Source organism: Pogona vitticeps, chromosome 3 (genome assembly GCF_051106095.1).
Source record: "Pogona vitticeps strain Pit_001003342236 chromosome 3, PviZW2.1, whole genome shotgun sequence".
Taxonomy (NCBI): domain Eukaryota; kingdom Metazoa; phylum Chordata; class Lepidosauria; order Squamata; family Agamidae; genus Pogona; species Pogona vitticeps.
This window is the reverse complement of record NC_135785.1, coordinates 177,505,623-177,524,023: the sequence shown is the minus strand read 5'-3', so window position 1 is coordinate 177,524,023 and position 18,401 is coordinate 177,505,623. Positions and strand designations below refer to the sequence as shown.

The window sequence follows — 18,401 nt, the reverse complement described above, 5'->3', positions numbered from 1 at the left end:
TTCCAGGAACTTTTAGGTTGCTGGGGACTGCTCTAACATGTGCAGTCATTTGATTCTGGGTAAGGAAGTTATCTGGCATTCCTCCACCTCAAAGTAATCCATGGATTAAATGCACAAACAGTTTGCTGGACCAGCTGGAGGTACCCCACCCAACAACCACTACTTCCAGTGTTTCACTCCCTCAGAGACTGGAAAAGGAAGAGACGGGGAGAATAAAAGCTGTGAGGAATGTGTTGTAAGCAGCAGCAGCAACAAGAAGTGGTACATCAACATATGTAGTAAGTCATATATAAACTGGAGCACAGATATGCCTTTAAAAAAACAATTAAAATTGAAATATGCCTACATCGGGAGGTAAAAAAAAGAACAATACCACCAAGGCTTCTAACATACCTCTTTAGAAATGAAAAGCACTTCCATTCATAGGAGGCGTGCGCCTCATCATAAACTTAAAATAAAAGAGGGTGATCCAAGCTAGCGCCACAAATAACACCAATGGTTTATACTTCCTATTTCCATGGGAATCAGCAAAAGCCAAAAATGCTGATTTTAAAAGACTTCTTAATTGTATTTCCTGCATTTGGAAAAAAAAAAGAGGTAGCCACCTCCCTCTGAAATTAATGTGCTATTTTTTTGCAATCTATTCATCCACAGAGATTCAGTATGGCCCGCTGGCCTCTAACATTTGAAGAACGTTACTTTTTGATAGTGTAGTCTGGGAGGGGCGGGGTGTTCTAGAAAGTACAGTCCAAAAACAGTTAACTTTTCCAAAGTCTCATCTTTAATGCACTGCTTTGCCACCTGACACTTGAAACATCTCAGTAAAAATGTTACAAGTTTTTAACTGGAATACATATTTATTTATTTATTTATTTATTTATTTATTTATTTATTTATTTATTTATTTAACTTGTATGCCGCCCACACTATCCAAAGGTCTCTGGGCAGCTTACACCAATTAAAATACAGTATGACTCATATGACTCACAGGGGAAGAACAGACAGCTTTCAACAGCATTAGTCATCTCGTGCTATTCAGAAATTTGTGGGCACCCTTCTTCCCGAGGAAGCAAGAACTCTGACAGGATGTTTACCCATGCTGCCAAGCAGCCCTTTATAATTAGCTCTGCAACAACATGCCATGAAGTTAGAAGATTTAAATGCTGCACTGCAGTTTAAAGGATGAATGCACAAAACAGACTGCCTCAGCCAGCATCCTGTTTAGGTTAGAGATCAGTATATGTACAGTACAGATTTAATTCTGTATCACCTGACGGTGGGTGAGTGCTTCCCTCTCCAAACTAATTTCTAAAATGAATGGCACTAAAAAAATAAAATAAAATTCAAAGCCTTAAAACAATGGCCAAGATTCCTAAATTCAAAAGATGAAATGGCTTCACTCTGCCTGATATTACAAGCCCTTGGCATTCCTAAATCTTCCTACAAAACTCAACAACACACAAGCCTCTGCTAATCCACGTTTCCACCCACTAATAAACTGGCAAAGTTGGAAAGTTAGTTTTTGGACTAAAAGCCTCAGAACTGGAGTCCAAAAACTAACTTCTACAAGCTCTGTTAGGTATCACGCTGCCAGCTCCTTTACAGTCCCTGATAAATCTAATTGCATCTCCAACACTTCCTCCTACTTTTGTTTTAACAATACTTCAGTCATAAGGAGAAGGAAAACTCCGATTTCAAACCTCCACTGCCTTGTGGCTATATCCATTCATGGAAAAGGCTTCAGGAGTTAACCTAGAGGCAAAATCCGGAGCCGGAGTCCCGAAGGCAGTTTGTGTCGTTCTGCCAACTCCTGCGACATTGCTGGAACCAGTTGTATTGGCTCTTGCCTTTCCATTGGACCATTTCAGCAACATGGAGAGGGGGGATCTGCTGCTTGGGTAACAGCCTATCCTCCATATTACCTTACCCAGGCTTCATGCTCTGGAGAGGACACTCCTCGATTCAGAGCATGTTACCATTGTCTCTCGAGACTGAAGGATGCCTATGCTACTGTACTTCAGTCATAGCATTTGCTGCTGCTGCTGTTGTTGTTTTGTGCCACCACATTGGAACCAACTTACACTGACCCTAACAGGGCTTTCTAAGTGAGATATTTAAGGAATGGTTTTACGAGTTCCACTCCCCCAGTGAATTTCCATGACTGAGTGGGGATTCGAACCCTGATCTCCAGAGTTCTAGTCTGTCACTCTATCCTCTACACACCATACTTGGAATCCATAGCCTCACAACAACGACCCCTTTTTTTAAAAGCGCAAAGAAGGGGGGATTAAATATTGGCTATTCAACTTTTTTTTTCACAAAGAGCAGAGACTCCACTCCAGATTAAGACAACAGCACAAAGGGAGTGAATCCTTCCTAGGAGAAATTCCTCACCATTCACTCTCTGAAACAACATCACCATGATAAATAACAATTGGGTGTGGAGCAAGAAAATAGTTTCCACCCTCCATGCAGTTGTATTTTGTAAAATCATAAAAATAGGAAGCACAAAGCAGGATTTTTTAAAAGCCTTTCTATTTCTGCTTCTCTACTTTTGTTTTATATTCTACAATTTTACCATACTTCTGCTGTTTTAAATTTTAAGTAGCTTTGAAGGGCCACAAATTCACATTTTCCATTACTGTTAAATAATGTTAGGTTGACAGTCTAGCCAAGGAATAAGTGCCCTCTTTCCTTAACTGACTTGCTCAAGATCACTTTCTCAAGTTTGTAAACCACTTCTGAATCTTCCTAGTGTAGTAGTGGTAGCAGCAGCAGTACATCTGGGACTTTGGCTTCTCACATAATGAAATTACTGGCATTTTTTTTACATTTTAAAGAAACCAGAACAGACCCACAACAACTAGCCTACTTAAAAAAAGAGGGGGGGGGATCCTCATGAGATCCCCAAATCATAGGACTTGGAGCTGTGCTGCTTACGCAAAAGACATCCAAGAACCATACCATGTAAGCCTGTCTTTAGAAAACAGCATCTCCTCTCTGCCACGCTCTGAAACAGTTTTGATGATTCCCCCCAACTGTTAGCCAAAGACTATCAATGTGAAATTACAGCATTATCCTTCCCATTCCGTTCAGCCTGTGTGCGTGTGGGGGGCATGTGGGCGGTTGTGCACATCCGTCTGTGCATGTGGGGGGTGTACAGGGTGCGCAAGCATGTGAGTGGGCGTGTGTGCAGGTGGGGAGACATTCAGATCTGTGTGTGCATGCATCTGTGCGTCTGTGCAGGGGGCAGGGTATGCGTGCATGCGGGCCAGTGTCTGTGTGTGTGCATGAGGTGGGTGGGGATCTTTGGTCGGGCAACCATGCATACACACGTGCATACACATTCCTGTTCCTTCAGCCCTCAAAAACTTTTAAAATACAGTGGTGCCTCGAATTATGAACTTAATTGGTTCAGGAAGATGGTCGTAACTCAAAATGGTCGTAAGTCAAAGCACCATTTCCCATAGGAATGTATTGAAATGCAATTAATCCGTTCTGGCCGAAGAAAAAAATCACACACACAAAAAAACACCACTGCAAGACCGGTCGGAAATGCGATTAATCCCTTCCAGCTGAAGGGGATGGGCAAGAAAAGCAATCAATCATGCAAGACTCATTGCAAATGCAAACAAGACAAAGCAAAAAGCAATCAAGCGTGGAAGACCTAATGGAAGGAAAACGAACTCAAAGCAAAGCAAAGCAAAGCGTGCTGCTTATATACTGACCCATAGCGCTTCAAGCACTCTCTGGGCGGTTTACAATTTAATTATGCAGGCTACACATTGCCCAATGAAATAAAAACCAATGAACCGTGCAAGACCTATTGCAAATCCAAACAAGACAAAGCAAAAAGCAATCAAGCAAATTGTGCAAGATAGGAAATGGGGGAAAAACACTAAAAAGCAACTGAACCCCCCAAGATCCACCGGAAATGGGGAATCCAAAAAGCCCTACAAACACCCCCAAGACCCATCATAGCACAGAAACAGCTCACTTAGAAGCAGAAGCCAGTCGCCACCCTCCTCTGATCACACTCACTCTAACAGTCTGGGCGAAAGAGCTATAAGAAGCAGCCTCGTCATCACCTACAGTTAGAAAGTTGAATTTCCCGCCTTTTTCTGTTCATAAGTGGAAGCTCCAGTCGCAAGTCGAAGCAAAATTTTGCCCCCGGAGCTGGTCGTAACTCGAAATGGTCGTAAGTAGGGACATTTGTAAGTTAAGGCACCACTGTATCTGGTGTGGCCCTCGCTGTAAAAAGTTTGGAGACTTCTGCTGTAAGGGATATTTAAGCAAGATTTCAATTAGAAGATGTGGTCACCTGGGATGAAAACTGTAATATTTGTCTTCAGTGCTTAAAATCTTTGGGAGAGCAGGTTGGAAGGGATTTGGTTTATACCAGGTTGTTCTCATAGGGTGGGAAGAAGAGATACAGTAGTGTGAGTGAACCAAACAGAATCAAGGTCAACGAGTTATTGTGCTTCCTCTTCCTCTCTTAAATGGTGCATGCTTCTCTTATTTAAAATAGCAGTGAACAACTTCAGCAACTTCAGGGACAAATTTTGCTCCTATGGGTTATCCTCTGGAAATTGTGTTTAACTATTTCTCTTTAGAAAGAGAAATTCACTTCCATTATTTTTTTAAATTTTAAAATTTAATTTTAAAAAAATCCCCCTAAAATGCCATTTTTTACTAAAACAAGGATTTCTGCATCCACTGAACTGATTTTAAAAAGGCTTCCAGAGACACTTTCAGTTACTGTACTCTCTTTTCTAATCAACTATTTTAGGATGTGGGGTGGAAAAAATCCAAAAGATATTCAAAAATGGATGGTGCCCCACATATATAGACCACAGGTAAAAATGTTGCTCTCCCCTGGATAACAATGTACATCACAGAAGGAAAAAATGATGTGTTCTAACAGAACCTCTATCCCCCCCCAAGTACTATGTACACCTGCATATGTTGCTATTGTTTTCCTGCCTTTGTATTTCACTTCCTTCCACAGTATCTCTATAGATTCAAAACTGCAAATGGTAAAATTATACTGAAATGTATAAGAACAAATACAAAAGTATCTCGTGTGCTTTGTGTACAAAACATACCAACTTCAATAATATAAATAAAAAATTACAGACAGAACCATTAAGGTTGTGATTTAGATTGTAAAGTACACTCAAATGAAAAAGTCATTTTTCTCTTAATTAGTTGTTTTGTGGTCAAGTCATTTCCAACTTACAATTACAATAACAGGTTTCTGGGGTAGGTGAAATATTAAAGGAGTGGTTTACCACTGCCACCACCCACACCACAGTGAGTTTCCGTGGCTAAGTGGGAATTTAAAACCCAGGGATCCTGATTCCTAGCCCAGCACACTACGAGCTACACCACACAGGCTCTTTCTTCTTAAGTAGCTGAAATCCTGTTGCTTACTTAGCCCTAAGGTAGGCCCATTGAATTTGATGAATCAACTCCTTCATTGATTCAAATTCAAGTTTGATGGATTCAAATGGGCCTACTCGAGTTGTGACTTACTGCATCACTTTGTAATAAGTTGTAACTAGAGTAGGCTCATTTGAATCCACAGAAGTTATGAAGGAGTTGACTCACCCAATTCCCACTAATTCTATGGATTACACACAGTAAATACTAACTCCTTTAAATATTTGACTAAAAAGATGTGGTGGGCAGATGGTATATATGTAACTTCTGGCAGAGATAAAACATAGCAATCAACCTTACCAAGGCAAATTCCAACAAATACTTCTGTACATGTGTCTATGCAGATATGCATAGGATTGTGCCAATAATAAGAGATTTCACACAACTAACTCAGTTGATTCAGTTTCATTACATTTAAACCTTTTTTATCTCAATTCCCCACTGCTGCAGACTTCAGCAGCTCTCTACTGTGATAAATTAAGTTTCATCTGAGGGTACATTTTGTGCTACTTGCTCAAGGCAAAAAATTATTGATTTTGGTCACATCTTTCCTATTTCTCATCTTTTGGGGGATATTTTCAGAGTTGGTCTCCTCCTTCCTCTGCAATTACTTGCCTTACAACCAGACACACCTTCCCAGTCAATCACCTCAGCTATCACTAATAACCCTCTTAATTAGAAAGGAGAAATGTAACTTTTGTTATGTTTTGTTACTTCCCAGTAACTTCTAAAGGTCTCGTACAGGAGCACAGCCACACTAACATCTCTATGTAAGTCTGCTTTCTACCTCAACCAGCTCTGGGTATGGTTAGGTAAACCAGTAAAGCTGTTTTCTTTACCTTTCATCCCTATCACCTTTCTCCACAGTTTTCCTTTATATCCTTTAATAAAATTAACTAATATGAAGTCTAAGAACCAGCTGGATTCCTTCAGCATCGAAGAGACCATATTCCCTTTGCACTGTCTAGACAACATGCATTATGCTGCAAGAGAAGAAAGGAAGGATGAATTGTATCTCAACCAGTACTGACTAGAAGCTTAGCTAGAATCCCTTCCTATTAGACAAATACAGTATATGCTGGAGAGAGATTTATAACAACAAAAAGGCAAGATCAAGTTGCCAGTAGAGTTGATACTGGGTAGGTGATAGTGGGCTGATGGGTCCCCATCTTTGCAATGTAATTCCTAGTGGCTCTTCCATCAAGACACTGAGCTGACTCACACCACTTTCATTTCAGCAAGGGGGCAGCATCACATGCCTTTAGTCCAGTGGTTCTTAACGTGGGCGATAATGCCCCCCAGGGGGCGATCTCATTTTTCAGGGGGGCGGTAGAACGAAAAGGGGTGGCGTGGGGGCACTGGAGCAGAAGGGGGGCGGTAGGGGGGCACTGGAGCAAGCCAAACCTGTGAAGATGGCTGCAGCCTTTTTACAGTGTGCATGAATGTATATATTTTCCTCCAATTTTAATTTCGTTTCAGACTTTATGTCTTGAAATTTTTAGTTCCTGCATTTGTTTTTATGCCCTTTTTATATTTCTTTTTGCGTCTTAAAATTCACTTGCAACTAAATCATTAAATGTTACTTTTGGGGGGGCATTTCATTTTCTTGGAATTGAATTTTGTTTTCAGGGGTCATTGGATTTAAATGTCTTAAATAAATAAATAAATAAATAAATAAATAAATAAATAAGATATCATCACCGCGGGGAGGGGGGCGATGATAACTTCCTCAATGGCTCAAGGGGGCGTTTCTTTCAAAAAGGTTAAGAACCACTGCTTTAGTCCATGTCATCAGACCTTGGACCATACATTCATATTATCTCTGCAAACAAGCCTTAAAGAACATACCTTGGCTGTTGAAATAATATGTGTTTCTGTCTCAGAACAGATTATTATGAAGCTTTTATGGAAGATTAGATTAGATTATAAATTGACCATATACTTCGAAATAACTCAAGAATCAGTGATGACAGATTTGTTTCAAGGGAGACATCAACAGTGAAAAGAGAGAGATGCAAAAATATTATACCAAACTCTCCTGGATACGATTTTATTTTTGAACTTCAAAAATGAATGTTCTGGGACACAAAAAGTTATGTTACTAGATTCATTCCACATGCTGGAAAGACAATACTGATACTGGTGACTGGCTACTAGGGGTGTGCCATTTGGATTTTACAAAACCCATAATCTTCGAAATTCTACCTGACAGACCCACACCCACAGATACCAAAATATGTCTCATCTGGAGAAAAGCCATGGATGACAGGCATGGCCTAGGATAGGCTTAACTCTGCCTGTTTCTTGTTACAAAAGGAAGCTGTCACGCAGTAACTTGCACAGATGGCCTGAAAACAAAGAATTACCATATAAGGCATTATAAGCATAGTAAAATACATGGAACTGGTCACAGAGGAAAAAGTTGGAAATGTGTAATGGAAATAGACATCATTCCCACCTGAGTGTGTGGAATACTGAAAGGCAGAAATTTGCAAGAGAGGCTAAAAAGATGTGTAATTGGGTAATATTAACAGGATATGACCTTAGGTTATACAGTACAAGTAGTTCAGGGTTGTATAGCATCTGAAGAAAATATATTTATTGCTTTCATCAACTGTGGACTATGTTGGAGTTTTTTTCTTCCTTACAATGCAATGCAGCCATGCATGTATCTTTTTCTTTAATAGTGTGGCTCCTTCTTTTTTCTACCATGTCTCAGGCTGTTACAGTAATAGATACACCTGTCCTGTTTTTTTTTTCTTTCTTTTGATATAAGGGAAAGCCTCACTTACCTTTTCACCAGATGCTAGTAGATAGCAAAACCAGTTGCTGTATGTTGTATCTGCTGCTATCTCACCATTACCTTGATATGCAGGCTTGTTCTTTGATTCAGTTTGCTTTATGTTTTTTCCTCCTGAAGCTAAGTTATTTTGTTGTATTTTACCAGCAACCTCTTTTTGGTATGTATTTTTTGTCTTGTATGTTTAATAAAGTTTATGTTACATTTTTTACATACAAGCTCTCAGTTTTCTTTTATTAAGCCGTGCATAGCAAATGGGTGGTTTTAAGTCTGATATTTTTACAGTAGATATATATAAAGAAGAAATGAAATATACATTGTTTGTTTGCTGACTTCATTACATACTGTGGATACTCAGGTGGTCCTTTCTTTTTGAGTCAACAATTTCCAGCATTTATCTGGAAAAATCCTTAATAGCAAATAATCCAACAGAGTAGACAATGTTCTGTCTCTCCATTTTCTAAGTTTTAAGAGATAGCTTCTTATGTCAGAGGTGTCAACACTATTTACCCTGAACAACCAGTTTATTCAGCAGTTAATTAGAGCATGTTGGCTTTTAACTTCACCATATTAGCCAAAGAGTATCATTGTTCACCGCAAATACCATCAATTGCCAAATGGATTGATGTAAGTGATGCAAGATTACAGCTCCATATTCTATTTGGAATATGACTAAATAAGAATTAACTAAATAACAATGAGCCTTAAGAACAACAGTTTTTCTAACACTTGCCTTCAACAAAACCTGTAATCAATCAGTATTTCTAGTTACCTGATGAAAACTTGAACCTCTCACAAAAAATAATAGAACTATCTGTAATGAATGCCAGACTTATTTGCCTTATTGAGCCTTTGGAATACCACCCCAGACAGAACACACTCAAAAGATTAAATCTCATTGTTGAAAACAAGACTTGGACTTTCATCTGTCAGGCTAGGGTGGATGAAATACCTATTTCTGGAGGCTATATTAACAACTAAAAGTATTCAGCTGGAGAAAAATGTTCAATAGCATAGCCCTAGTTTTCCTATTTCAATATTCAGATACAATTCATACAAAAGTAATATGTAACAAGATTTGTCAAACATCTTATTAAGAAGAGAAGGGGATTATGATAATGGAATGTTCTCTTTCAAAATATAACTCTCATTGGGTGAATGGGATATTCTTTTCAAATAGACTTAAAATGCTGGATGCACCTCACAGATTGCTAGCAACTAAATGCTTCTACTAGAAACTCATTCCATCATTATAAATTTTATTAACAGGTAATAACTTATTTGTTTTGACGATAAGTTAGCAGCTCTTTCATAGTCCCCTCCTTCTTGCCTCTAGCTGTTCAATTTCAAGGAAATGGTGAATAATTGGAGATGTACTGGGCATCTCCTGAGCATTATCTATAAGATGTCTCCATAACTCATAATTCCTCACCTTCAGCGAGGCTGCATTAGGTGCTCTTAAGAACATGCATCAATCTGAGTCAATTTACCAAATCTCTGTCATGTCAATATTAAGATGCTTAAATCTGGTCATGGCAAAAGTTACGTATTTTGTACAGAAGAGTAAAGGTCTTTTCCCTTTTCATCTCAGGTCCTGTTACTGAGTACAGAAATAAATACAAAATTTAGAAGATTTGCCCAAGGTAAATATTATAACTGCAGTCTCAGTGGAAAGAGTCTGTCCTTCACCAATGAATTCCAGAATGCATTTTTACCCTTTTACAAATGGGGAAAATCTAGTCCAGGATGATTTTCAAGAGTCAGCTGGAAAAAGAAGGATGCAGTTAAGCTAAAACTGGCATGTTTCCATCAAGAGAGTTCAAGGAACATCTGGAAAGAATGGCCTACCCAGTTGTCTTTCAACACGAATGCCACTCTTCTCTATCGGCCCTTCAAGTCTAATTTGCATTCAGCTGCACACCTGTTGTCCAATGAGTATTCAAATGTTCAAACTTGTACTTTTCAAAAAAATACTACCTGCAGGTACGTACCTTCAGTTGCTATGCCTTAAACATGTGTGTGTGCATGTCTGTCCCAACTGCCATACTAGTACTATACTTACACATCCTGCTCATTGGACTATCATCTCTGATTCTATCATCCTCATCTTTCAGCATACAATAAAATCCATATGTAAATATACAACACAGACATATGCATAAAGATTTCATGCACTTGTGAGTAACCTAAAACAATCGCCTCTAATCTTTCAGTTTGAAATAACTCTGTGCATACAAGCTCCTAAAAAGAATGCAGGACCTCATAAAGAGGTAGAAAATAGTGAATCAATAGTTTTATTTATATTAACAGAAGAAGCTTGCACATTCATACTGCCCTCATTAATTACTGTATTTTACTTCTCACTATCATCCACAGATGAGAATTTTTTTCTGCAGCAAAGAGGATTCCCTCTATGACAACTCATGTAACTGATGCTCAGTATTCACTACATTCTACTAGAGATATCATAATCCTTAATATCTGGAGAAAATAGTATCCCTTGTCTGCATTTATGCATGAAACACATGCACCAATTGACAACATGTGCTAAATTGTAAATTACCACTTGAGAAATGTGTAATTTCTATTTGTTCACTACTGCTATAGACATATTACATACATTTATATATCATACACTGTATGATTTCTGTTTTCAGTGGTTGCTAAGGAAGTGATTAATGTCTGTGATGTGTATAACAGTCACACATCCACATAGGGATTACTTAGTCTACAACATGCCACACCAAAATTGTTGCAAAGCAAAAATATACATGTATGGCATAAGTTCTAGAAAGTTCTAAAAGTTTACTGTAATATCTGGTAATGTTTTTAAAAGGCAGTTAGAGGGATGGTATATACAAGAGGATGCTCTAGATCTTATATATAGAGGAAGTGAAGCTATTTGAACCCCACCTTCATCCTTTCTAAAGCACACCCACTAAAATCAAAAGTACTTAAGTCAGTTGAATAACTAGGAAGTTTCACTAACTTCTGCTGGCCTCTTCTAAGTAGGACTAATGCGGGCTTTAGAGCATAGGCTCACCTGATTAAACAAGAAAAGAAAGAAGGCCCTGTTAACAACAAAAAAGGGTGGGGAGTAACGAAGGAAAGAGGGGAGGAAATTATACCTTTCCTCAAGTACTTCAGGGCAGAATGGCTTCAGAAGATAATGCCTTTCCTATAAAAGCATCACTTTCAGACACTGAATAGTTTGAAATTATGACATATATATGACACTCATATAGACCGAGAACAAAAGATGAGGGCATTCTTCACACTTAATTATTCAGGAAATGTGATTCGAAATAGGGAAAACATCTCTCTCTCGAGCAGCTCCCAAATGTCCAAAAAGGGTGAAAGTTAAGCACCACGTACACTCCCCTGCTTATATTATGTAAAGACAAACTCTTATCCCTGTTACACATATCTTCCAACTAAGCCAGCCAACACAGTGCGTCCGGCTTTCTAAATCATTTAGAAAGGTTTACCGTTTCCCCCTCCTCCACCACCCCACCACCATAGCTGCCGCCATTTAGGGCAAATATGCAGTACAGTATACAAACAATTCAGTGTAAGAGTAACACAAACAGCTTGTATTTTTAAGACAATTACTGTAATTCTACAATTCTTTTTCTCTCTCTCTTAAATTCTTCATTATCTCTGCCTAACTTTAACCCTACTATAAGACTCTATTGTCCTGTAGACTATCTTGGTCTGGTGAAGTCTTTTGTAAATGTCTGTATTCTTTATATTTTCAAACTTGACGTTATTGACTCCTATATAAAAATGGCCAGAAGAAGCAAGAGTTTGCAGGACCTAACTGATTTCTAGCTTTAGGACCCAGGTGGAGTCAGCAAGCATTTGCTGAAATCTGCAATAAGAGATCATACTCACACTACACCCTCACTCCACCCCATTGGAGAAAACATGATTTTAGGTATACTTCTATAACTAGCATTCCAGTCTGGGAAATGGCTTTACTCTTACCAGTTCCCCTTAACCAGGGAAAGATAGGTGAAGCTTCTTTGAGGGAAGCACCTGATGCAGGAATGCTCCTTCAGACCCCCTTGGATCTGAGCTCAGGTTTGTCCCCTTCCGACTTTCTCCTGTGCAGAGAACGTGAGGATGAAGCAAGAGCAGATCCCTCATTGCAGCAAATATGGCCATTCCTGTGACACCAGGAGCCTGAAGACTCTCCCAACAGTATCCATCCTGAATGGTCTGAAGCCTTGGGATCTGGGCTATTTCCTAACCATTTTACCTCAAAGGCCAATATCATCTGTCTTCAAATCAACCTCTCCTCCACCTCCCACTTTCAGACCTAACTTTTTTCTTGAGCAGACCTACAGGAAGGGAGAAGAACCTCAAGTCCACAGAAACTTCCAACCCAGATACAGTACAGTACTAGAAGTTCACTGACTTCTTCCTGTAGCCCCTCTGTATCCCAACAAGCTGTGAGAGGTTTTCCTCCTATGCACAGTCTGATCCTCATCTACTCTTTCAGCCAACGCTTACTGATTTCCACCTGGGTCCCAAAGCTGAAGGTCAGCTACCTTTTGCAAACCCTACAGCATGTGCATCACAGAAAGTTTGGCCACTGACTGAAGGGGAGAGGCAGAAAATGACACACCACCACTGACCTAGTAAGCCTTAAGATAATGGACCTACCCCTTTTTTTTGTTAGATAACAATATGCAATACATTTTACACAAACCTATCAATATTTGCAGCCCTATAATTTGTTTAATCCAGTAACAAATGAGAATTTGTTAAGGAAGATTTGAAGAAAATCTTAGTAGATAACTATGGTAGCCAATCAACAAAAGCAAACTAAATTTCCGGCGAGGTATTCCAACCCAAGATATTGCAGCCAACTGAGAAATACCATGGAAATTGGCCAGAGACATGTCAGGTTTAGATGTATTTCCAGAATGTCATGTTGCTGGGCAATAAACCAAGTAAGAATGGTCATATTCCCAAAGCAATACTGTAGTTAACCTACAAAGTTCATTCTTCGTTAACACTATGTTTCTGTGGATGTGCTGTTGTTACGCTAGCTTCATCATTTCAAATGCAAGCTGAAGGAGGCAGTGGGATTCTTCTACACACCAATTATCAGCAAGTGCCTATGTGAGATTTATTCCAGATTACTTAACACGGAACCCTAAATGTCTTCTGAAGATAACAATCTTTGCTTATTTTTCTTTAAAGGGCCGCCTCAAATCTATCCTGTTAGCTGGACTGAGTTTGTTTACAATTGTAACTCAGTGGTTTAGATCTCTGGCTGCAGAACCAGATACTGGAAATTTGATTCTGACTCAATGATCCATAGAGCTATGTAGTCCTAAAATTATTATTATTGTTGTTGTTGTTGTTGTTCCACTGAGTTCAATAGAGCTTATGCATAGGATTGCAGGCCTAACACAATTCAAGGCAAAGTCCAGCCCGCTGTCGTGATGTTTTCCCAAATAACCACCCCTCTGCCTTTGGCGATTAACTTCGGCTAGTCCTCCCAGAGACAAGGCCTGAAAAGGGTGTCTTTGGCCAGGGCTGTAAACTGGGGCGGAACAAGTGAGGCTCTGCCCCCCGGGGCATCAATATTTGAGGGAACCAAAACCTAGCAATCAATCTACACGGGGGTGTTCAGGATAACAAACAGCAATACTTTTAACCCCCCCCCCCTTTTTTGGACAGCATAAGTTTTCCTTGGGATGGCCATACCATTCTTCTCCTTTTGCAGCGCGGGCTAGAGAGCGGGCTGGTTGCCGCCAAGGGGCCAACAGGGCCAGCTGCCGCCCTCTCCCTGAAGCATGTGCAGACGGCCTGCCCCCCCCCCAAAAGAAAAAAACCCTCTCGCGGGGCACTGCGGCAGGAAGGCTCCCGGCTGTTAAGGGCGTGACCGCCCAGGCAGCAGCCGAGCCCTAGCGGGCAACTCTCCGAGGAGACCCTCCGGGCCGGCCTTGCCCACCTCTTCTCCTCCCGCTCGCCTTTGTTTGAGAGCGAAGGAAGGGAAGGGGGCGAGGAGGGGGAACGGCTCCAGGCGGAGGACGCGGACCGCGAGTCAGGGGCGCAAAAAGGGGGGCGAGGAAAAGGCTGCCCCCCCAGCAGCTCCCTCCTTACCTCTGCAATGGGTGGCCAGCAGCGCCAGCGCCAAGGCAACAAAGGCGGCCAGTCTCCGCATGGTCCCGCTGGCCCTTAACAGCTGCGCCTCCCCGGCCGAGACTCGACGGCAACTTTTTGTTAGCAGCAAAGGGAGAGACCTCGCCCCCTTTCCGTCCTCTTCCTCCCCGTGGCCCCCTCCGGAATCCTCCCCTCCCCTCGCTCTCCTTGAACGTAATGCGGCAGAGAGAGAGAGAGAGAGAGAGGCAGAGAGGCGCGCGCTCACACAACCCGCCCCGCCCCAAAGTTGCAGGAGCCCCGCAGCCCAAAAAGGGACGACACCTGAACTCGCTCCAAGCTTTGAGATCGGCTCTCCCGGAGGCCGCCGGCCAATCCCGAGCCGGAGTTCGGCCCCCGCAGCCAATCAGGAAGGGGGAAAGGGGAAATCTCCGCACGCACGCCCTCGTGGCAACGAGGAGAAGACACAAGCCGTCTGCTAAAAGTCACGCGAAGCCCTAGTGGCAGCCGCGGGCTGCTCCGGGCGTGGCCCAGCGAGGATCCGCTTTTCACAGCCCGGGGGGGGGGGGGAGGAAGGGTGCGGGCGCGTAGCGTTTGCTGCGGAGAGATAAGCTTTCCAGGCTACCCGGTTCACATCTGGTTTGCTGCCGAACCAGAACGGCAGCGGGTTTGGAGACGTACTTGTACGATTAAAAAACTCTTTTGAGTAGTCAAACTTCGGGAGGATCCCCTGGGCTCTTCTTTGGGTCGCTCTCCAGAAGAGCAGCCGTATTGTCCTGTGTTGCGGTAAACACAACCCTAGGAGTGCTGTGGCACTCGAAGGACGACTGTCTGAAGGCACAGTCCTCTGTGGACACCGAAGTGGGAACGAGAGCTTACGCAGCTTTTTTTTCAAAAAAAATTATGTGCGTGGATCATTGTTGCTTTTGGTGGACAAGACAGAGCAGGGGGATCCTTTGGCCGGCTAGAGGCATTGGCCATACAGTTCCTGTTAACCTTGCCCTGCAGGGCTACGGGATTGTGGAAGTCGTAGTCAAAAAGACCCCAAGGTTTCGTTCCCTTCTTTTTGCATCCGTGGTCGGAAGTACTGTACCATGATCACCCATCAGCTTTGGGATATCTTGGAGGTAGAACTTGGAAAGTTGCATTTTAAAAAGAACTTGCCCTGTTACTCATTGTTTCTGTTAAGTCAGTTTGCTGTGACTATTATTTAAATTTATTTAAAATATCTTTACCCCACTTTTCTCCTGGAAAGGACCCAGGGGTGTTTGGGAGCCAGGTCTTGTAGGGTCAAAGCCGTGGGAATTTCTGAGTAGCAGGGACAATGGATCACATGGGTTGCCACACCCGGCACACTGTTGTGTTCCCTCTGAGCCTTCCTGCAGTTCTTGCAATAGCTGGGACAGAAGTGAGTTTTTCTGAGACAGCTGTCAGCTGTCTCAGTTGGGATGGGAAGTATTTGAGAGCAGATCCGTTCAGAATGGCAACTTAAAGCCACTGATTTTACAAAACAAGAAAAACTGCTCCACCTTTGATTATATGGACCAGTCTGGATGCTGGTTGCTTCCATTTTGGACTCCACTTATGTGGGGTGAGGGCTGGCTGTGCCATGTTGTCATGATGAGTGCCTGCACTTCCAGATTTCTCAATGCAAGTATGTAGTGCTTTCTGATATTTCACCTTGCAAATATTTTGTGAAAATGCAAACGAAAAACTCTAATAATGCTTCCTTTTCCACACAGGATTGATAGGTAAATTACATGAAACCCAAAGGCTTCCAATCAAAATGACATCAGTGGCCAATGCAGTGCGGCCAGAGTGGGCGAGATATGTTGGAATCTTCTCACTCCACTAAGTAATCTGGCCGCAGCATTCTGCACCACCTGTAGTCTCCGCAGCAGCCTCAAAGGTAGCCCCACGTAGAGCGCATTACAGTGGTCTAATCTTGAGATTACAAGCGCATGCACCAAAGTGGTGAGAGCCCCAACATTAAGGTAGGGTCGCAACTGGGCTATCCGCCTTAGGTGAAAAAATGCGGTACGGACCACGGACGCCACCTGGGTTTCCATAGTGAGCGCCAGGTCCAGATGGATCCCCAAGCTGCGAACCCCACCCCTGGCAGACAGGGTCGCTCCCCCAAAAATGAGGGAGTTCCCCAAATATCCAGCTGTTGGAGCTCCCACCCTCAGTACCTCCGTCTTGTCCGGGTTCAGCCTCAGCCCGTTCTTCTGCATCCATTCCCGTACGGTCTCCAGGCAACGCTGAAGGGACAGAACGGCATCTCCTGTGGTTGGAAAAAAGGAGATGTAGAGCTGCGTGTCATCCGCATACTGATGGCACAGTGCTCCACACCCCCTGATGACCCCCCCCAGCGGCCTCATATAGATGTTACCTGTTATCCTTAAAAAAGTAAATTACTTGGAACATATTTTCTTGTAACTAGTTCCTTTCAAACTCTGAATGTTCAATATCATGGAGAGCCAGCTCACATACATTCTAACCTTAATTCTACTGATCCTGCAGCCCCTGCTTTGAAACTTTGTTTAAACAAGGAAACCTGGGCCACAGCAACAGCCATGAGTTTGGGAAATTTCTTCTGCACCACGCCCAGCTCTAAGGCCCAAACTGATTAAAACTCGTGTGGAGTCAAAAGCTAGCTTAGGTTGTAGTTACAGTATTTTAGTGGTCTAATAAAGGTATTTCCCAACTTTGTTGTTGGATTATTTCGCACCCCCTTAAATCCCCTAACCAGCACTGACTATGTTGACTGAGGTATTCAGGGGCTTTTAGTCCAGAAAAAGTGTCAGCCATTGAGCTGAAATATGTGCCAACTCTATCTATAACAGTAGAACTTTCAATGGCTCTACTGGGGGACCATAGAAGACATGGTTCAACACCTGCTGGTCTCCTCACTAGTCCAGGGAGGCATTCCTGTCCCATCCACACCTCTATTCAGCTGTCTGTCTAACGGGCTTAGTGTTGCTGTGGCCAGCAGGAGCACAAACCAGAAAGTAAGTACGCATCTGATATGACAGAGGTTTCATTCACTCGGTGTTTAAACAGTGTGTTTCAGAAGCTCATCACAATTGAGTTCAAAGCAAGCAATGACCAGCCCAACAAGTGCCAGACAAGCTACAATGAGTCACTTTATCCTTAGGCTGACTAAACATCACATTGTTCTTTTCCTCTGTTCCCCCCCCCCCCCCAACCCATGCAATCTTCAGTATTTTTAACATACTGTAGCATGTTGTGAAAGAGCAGGAGTGGCACAAAATATTTATTAATATAGCAATTGATAATTTACAGGACGCACAATACAGTTTCCGGTGGAACAGCTATCAAATAATAAATGTTATTTTTATTTGTATTCTCAATGTATTCAAATAAAAATTGAATAATTTTATTAATAATAATTTTCATAGGTATAGGGGTCATCGTACAATTGGGGGGGGCAGGTAAAAGGAGGGGAGAGTAGGAAAGGGTAAAATTCCACAGAGCAAAAAGTATTCTTACACCCATTTATACAATTATATTAAAATTATATTAAATTGCATACAATTATATTTAAAGAGGGAAATTATACAAAGGGAAAAATATATACCAATTTTCCAAGATATCTGTCATTACTAATCTTCCATTTTCTTGGACCTTCTCTTTAGACTTACTAATTTTATAGGCTTGATATTAATCTGCCAAGTTTATATCTTTTGCTCTAAATCAATGTTGTAACCATTACTTTGTGTCTATTTTATCATATATTCTTTCACCATAAAATACCCTCTTAAATTTAACATTTCCATCTTTTGATCATCTATAGCAGGGGTCGTCAACCACCAGTCCACGGCCCGGTGCTGGTCTGTGGGCTTGCCGGAACTGCACTGTGGATACAGATCTCTGCCCCCCCCCCCGCATGCTCGCATAGTGGCTGTGGCACAGTTGCATGATAGGCATGTCACACTTGTGATGGGTGTGTCACACTTGCTCACATGCATGTTAGCATGACACACCCCCCCGCAACTGCGACATGCCCCCATGAGCACAA

The 18,401-nt window shown here is 41.9% G+C and overlaps 1 protein-coding gene across 1 annotated transcript in view; it reads right to left on the bottom strand.

The window, feature by feature from the left end:
• The window catches only part of CD99 (CD99 molecule (Xg blood group)), a 35,545-nt gene extending 20,841 nt beyond the window's left edge, over positions 1 to 14,704 (bottom strand). The window contains exon 1 of the mRNA XM_020786972.3: positions 14,363 to 14,704. Coding sequence (XP_020642631.3) covers positions 14,363 to 14,423 — 61 coding nt within the window. The 5' untranslated portion in view covers positions 14,424 to 14,704. The remainder of the gene's footprint in view (positions 1 to 14,362) is intronic.
• Between the last annotated feature and the right edge of the window lie 3,697 nt (positions 14,705 to 18,401).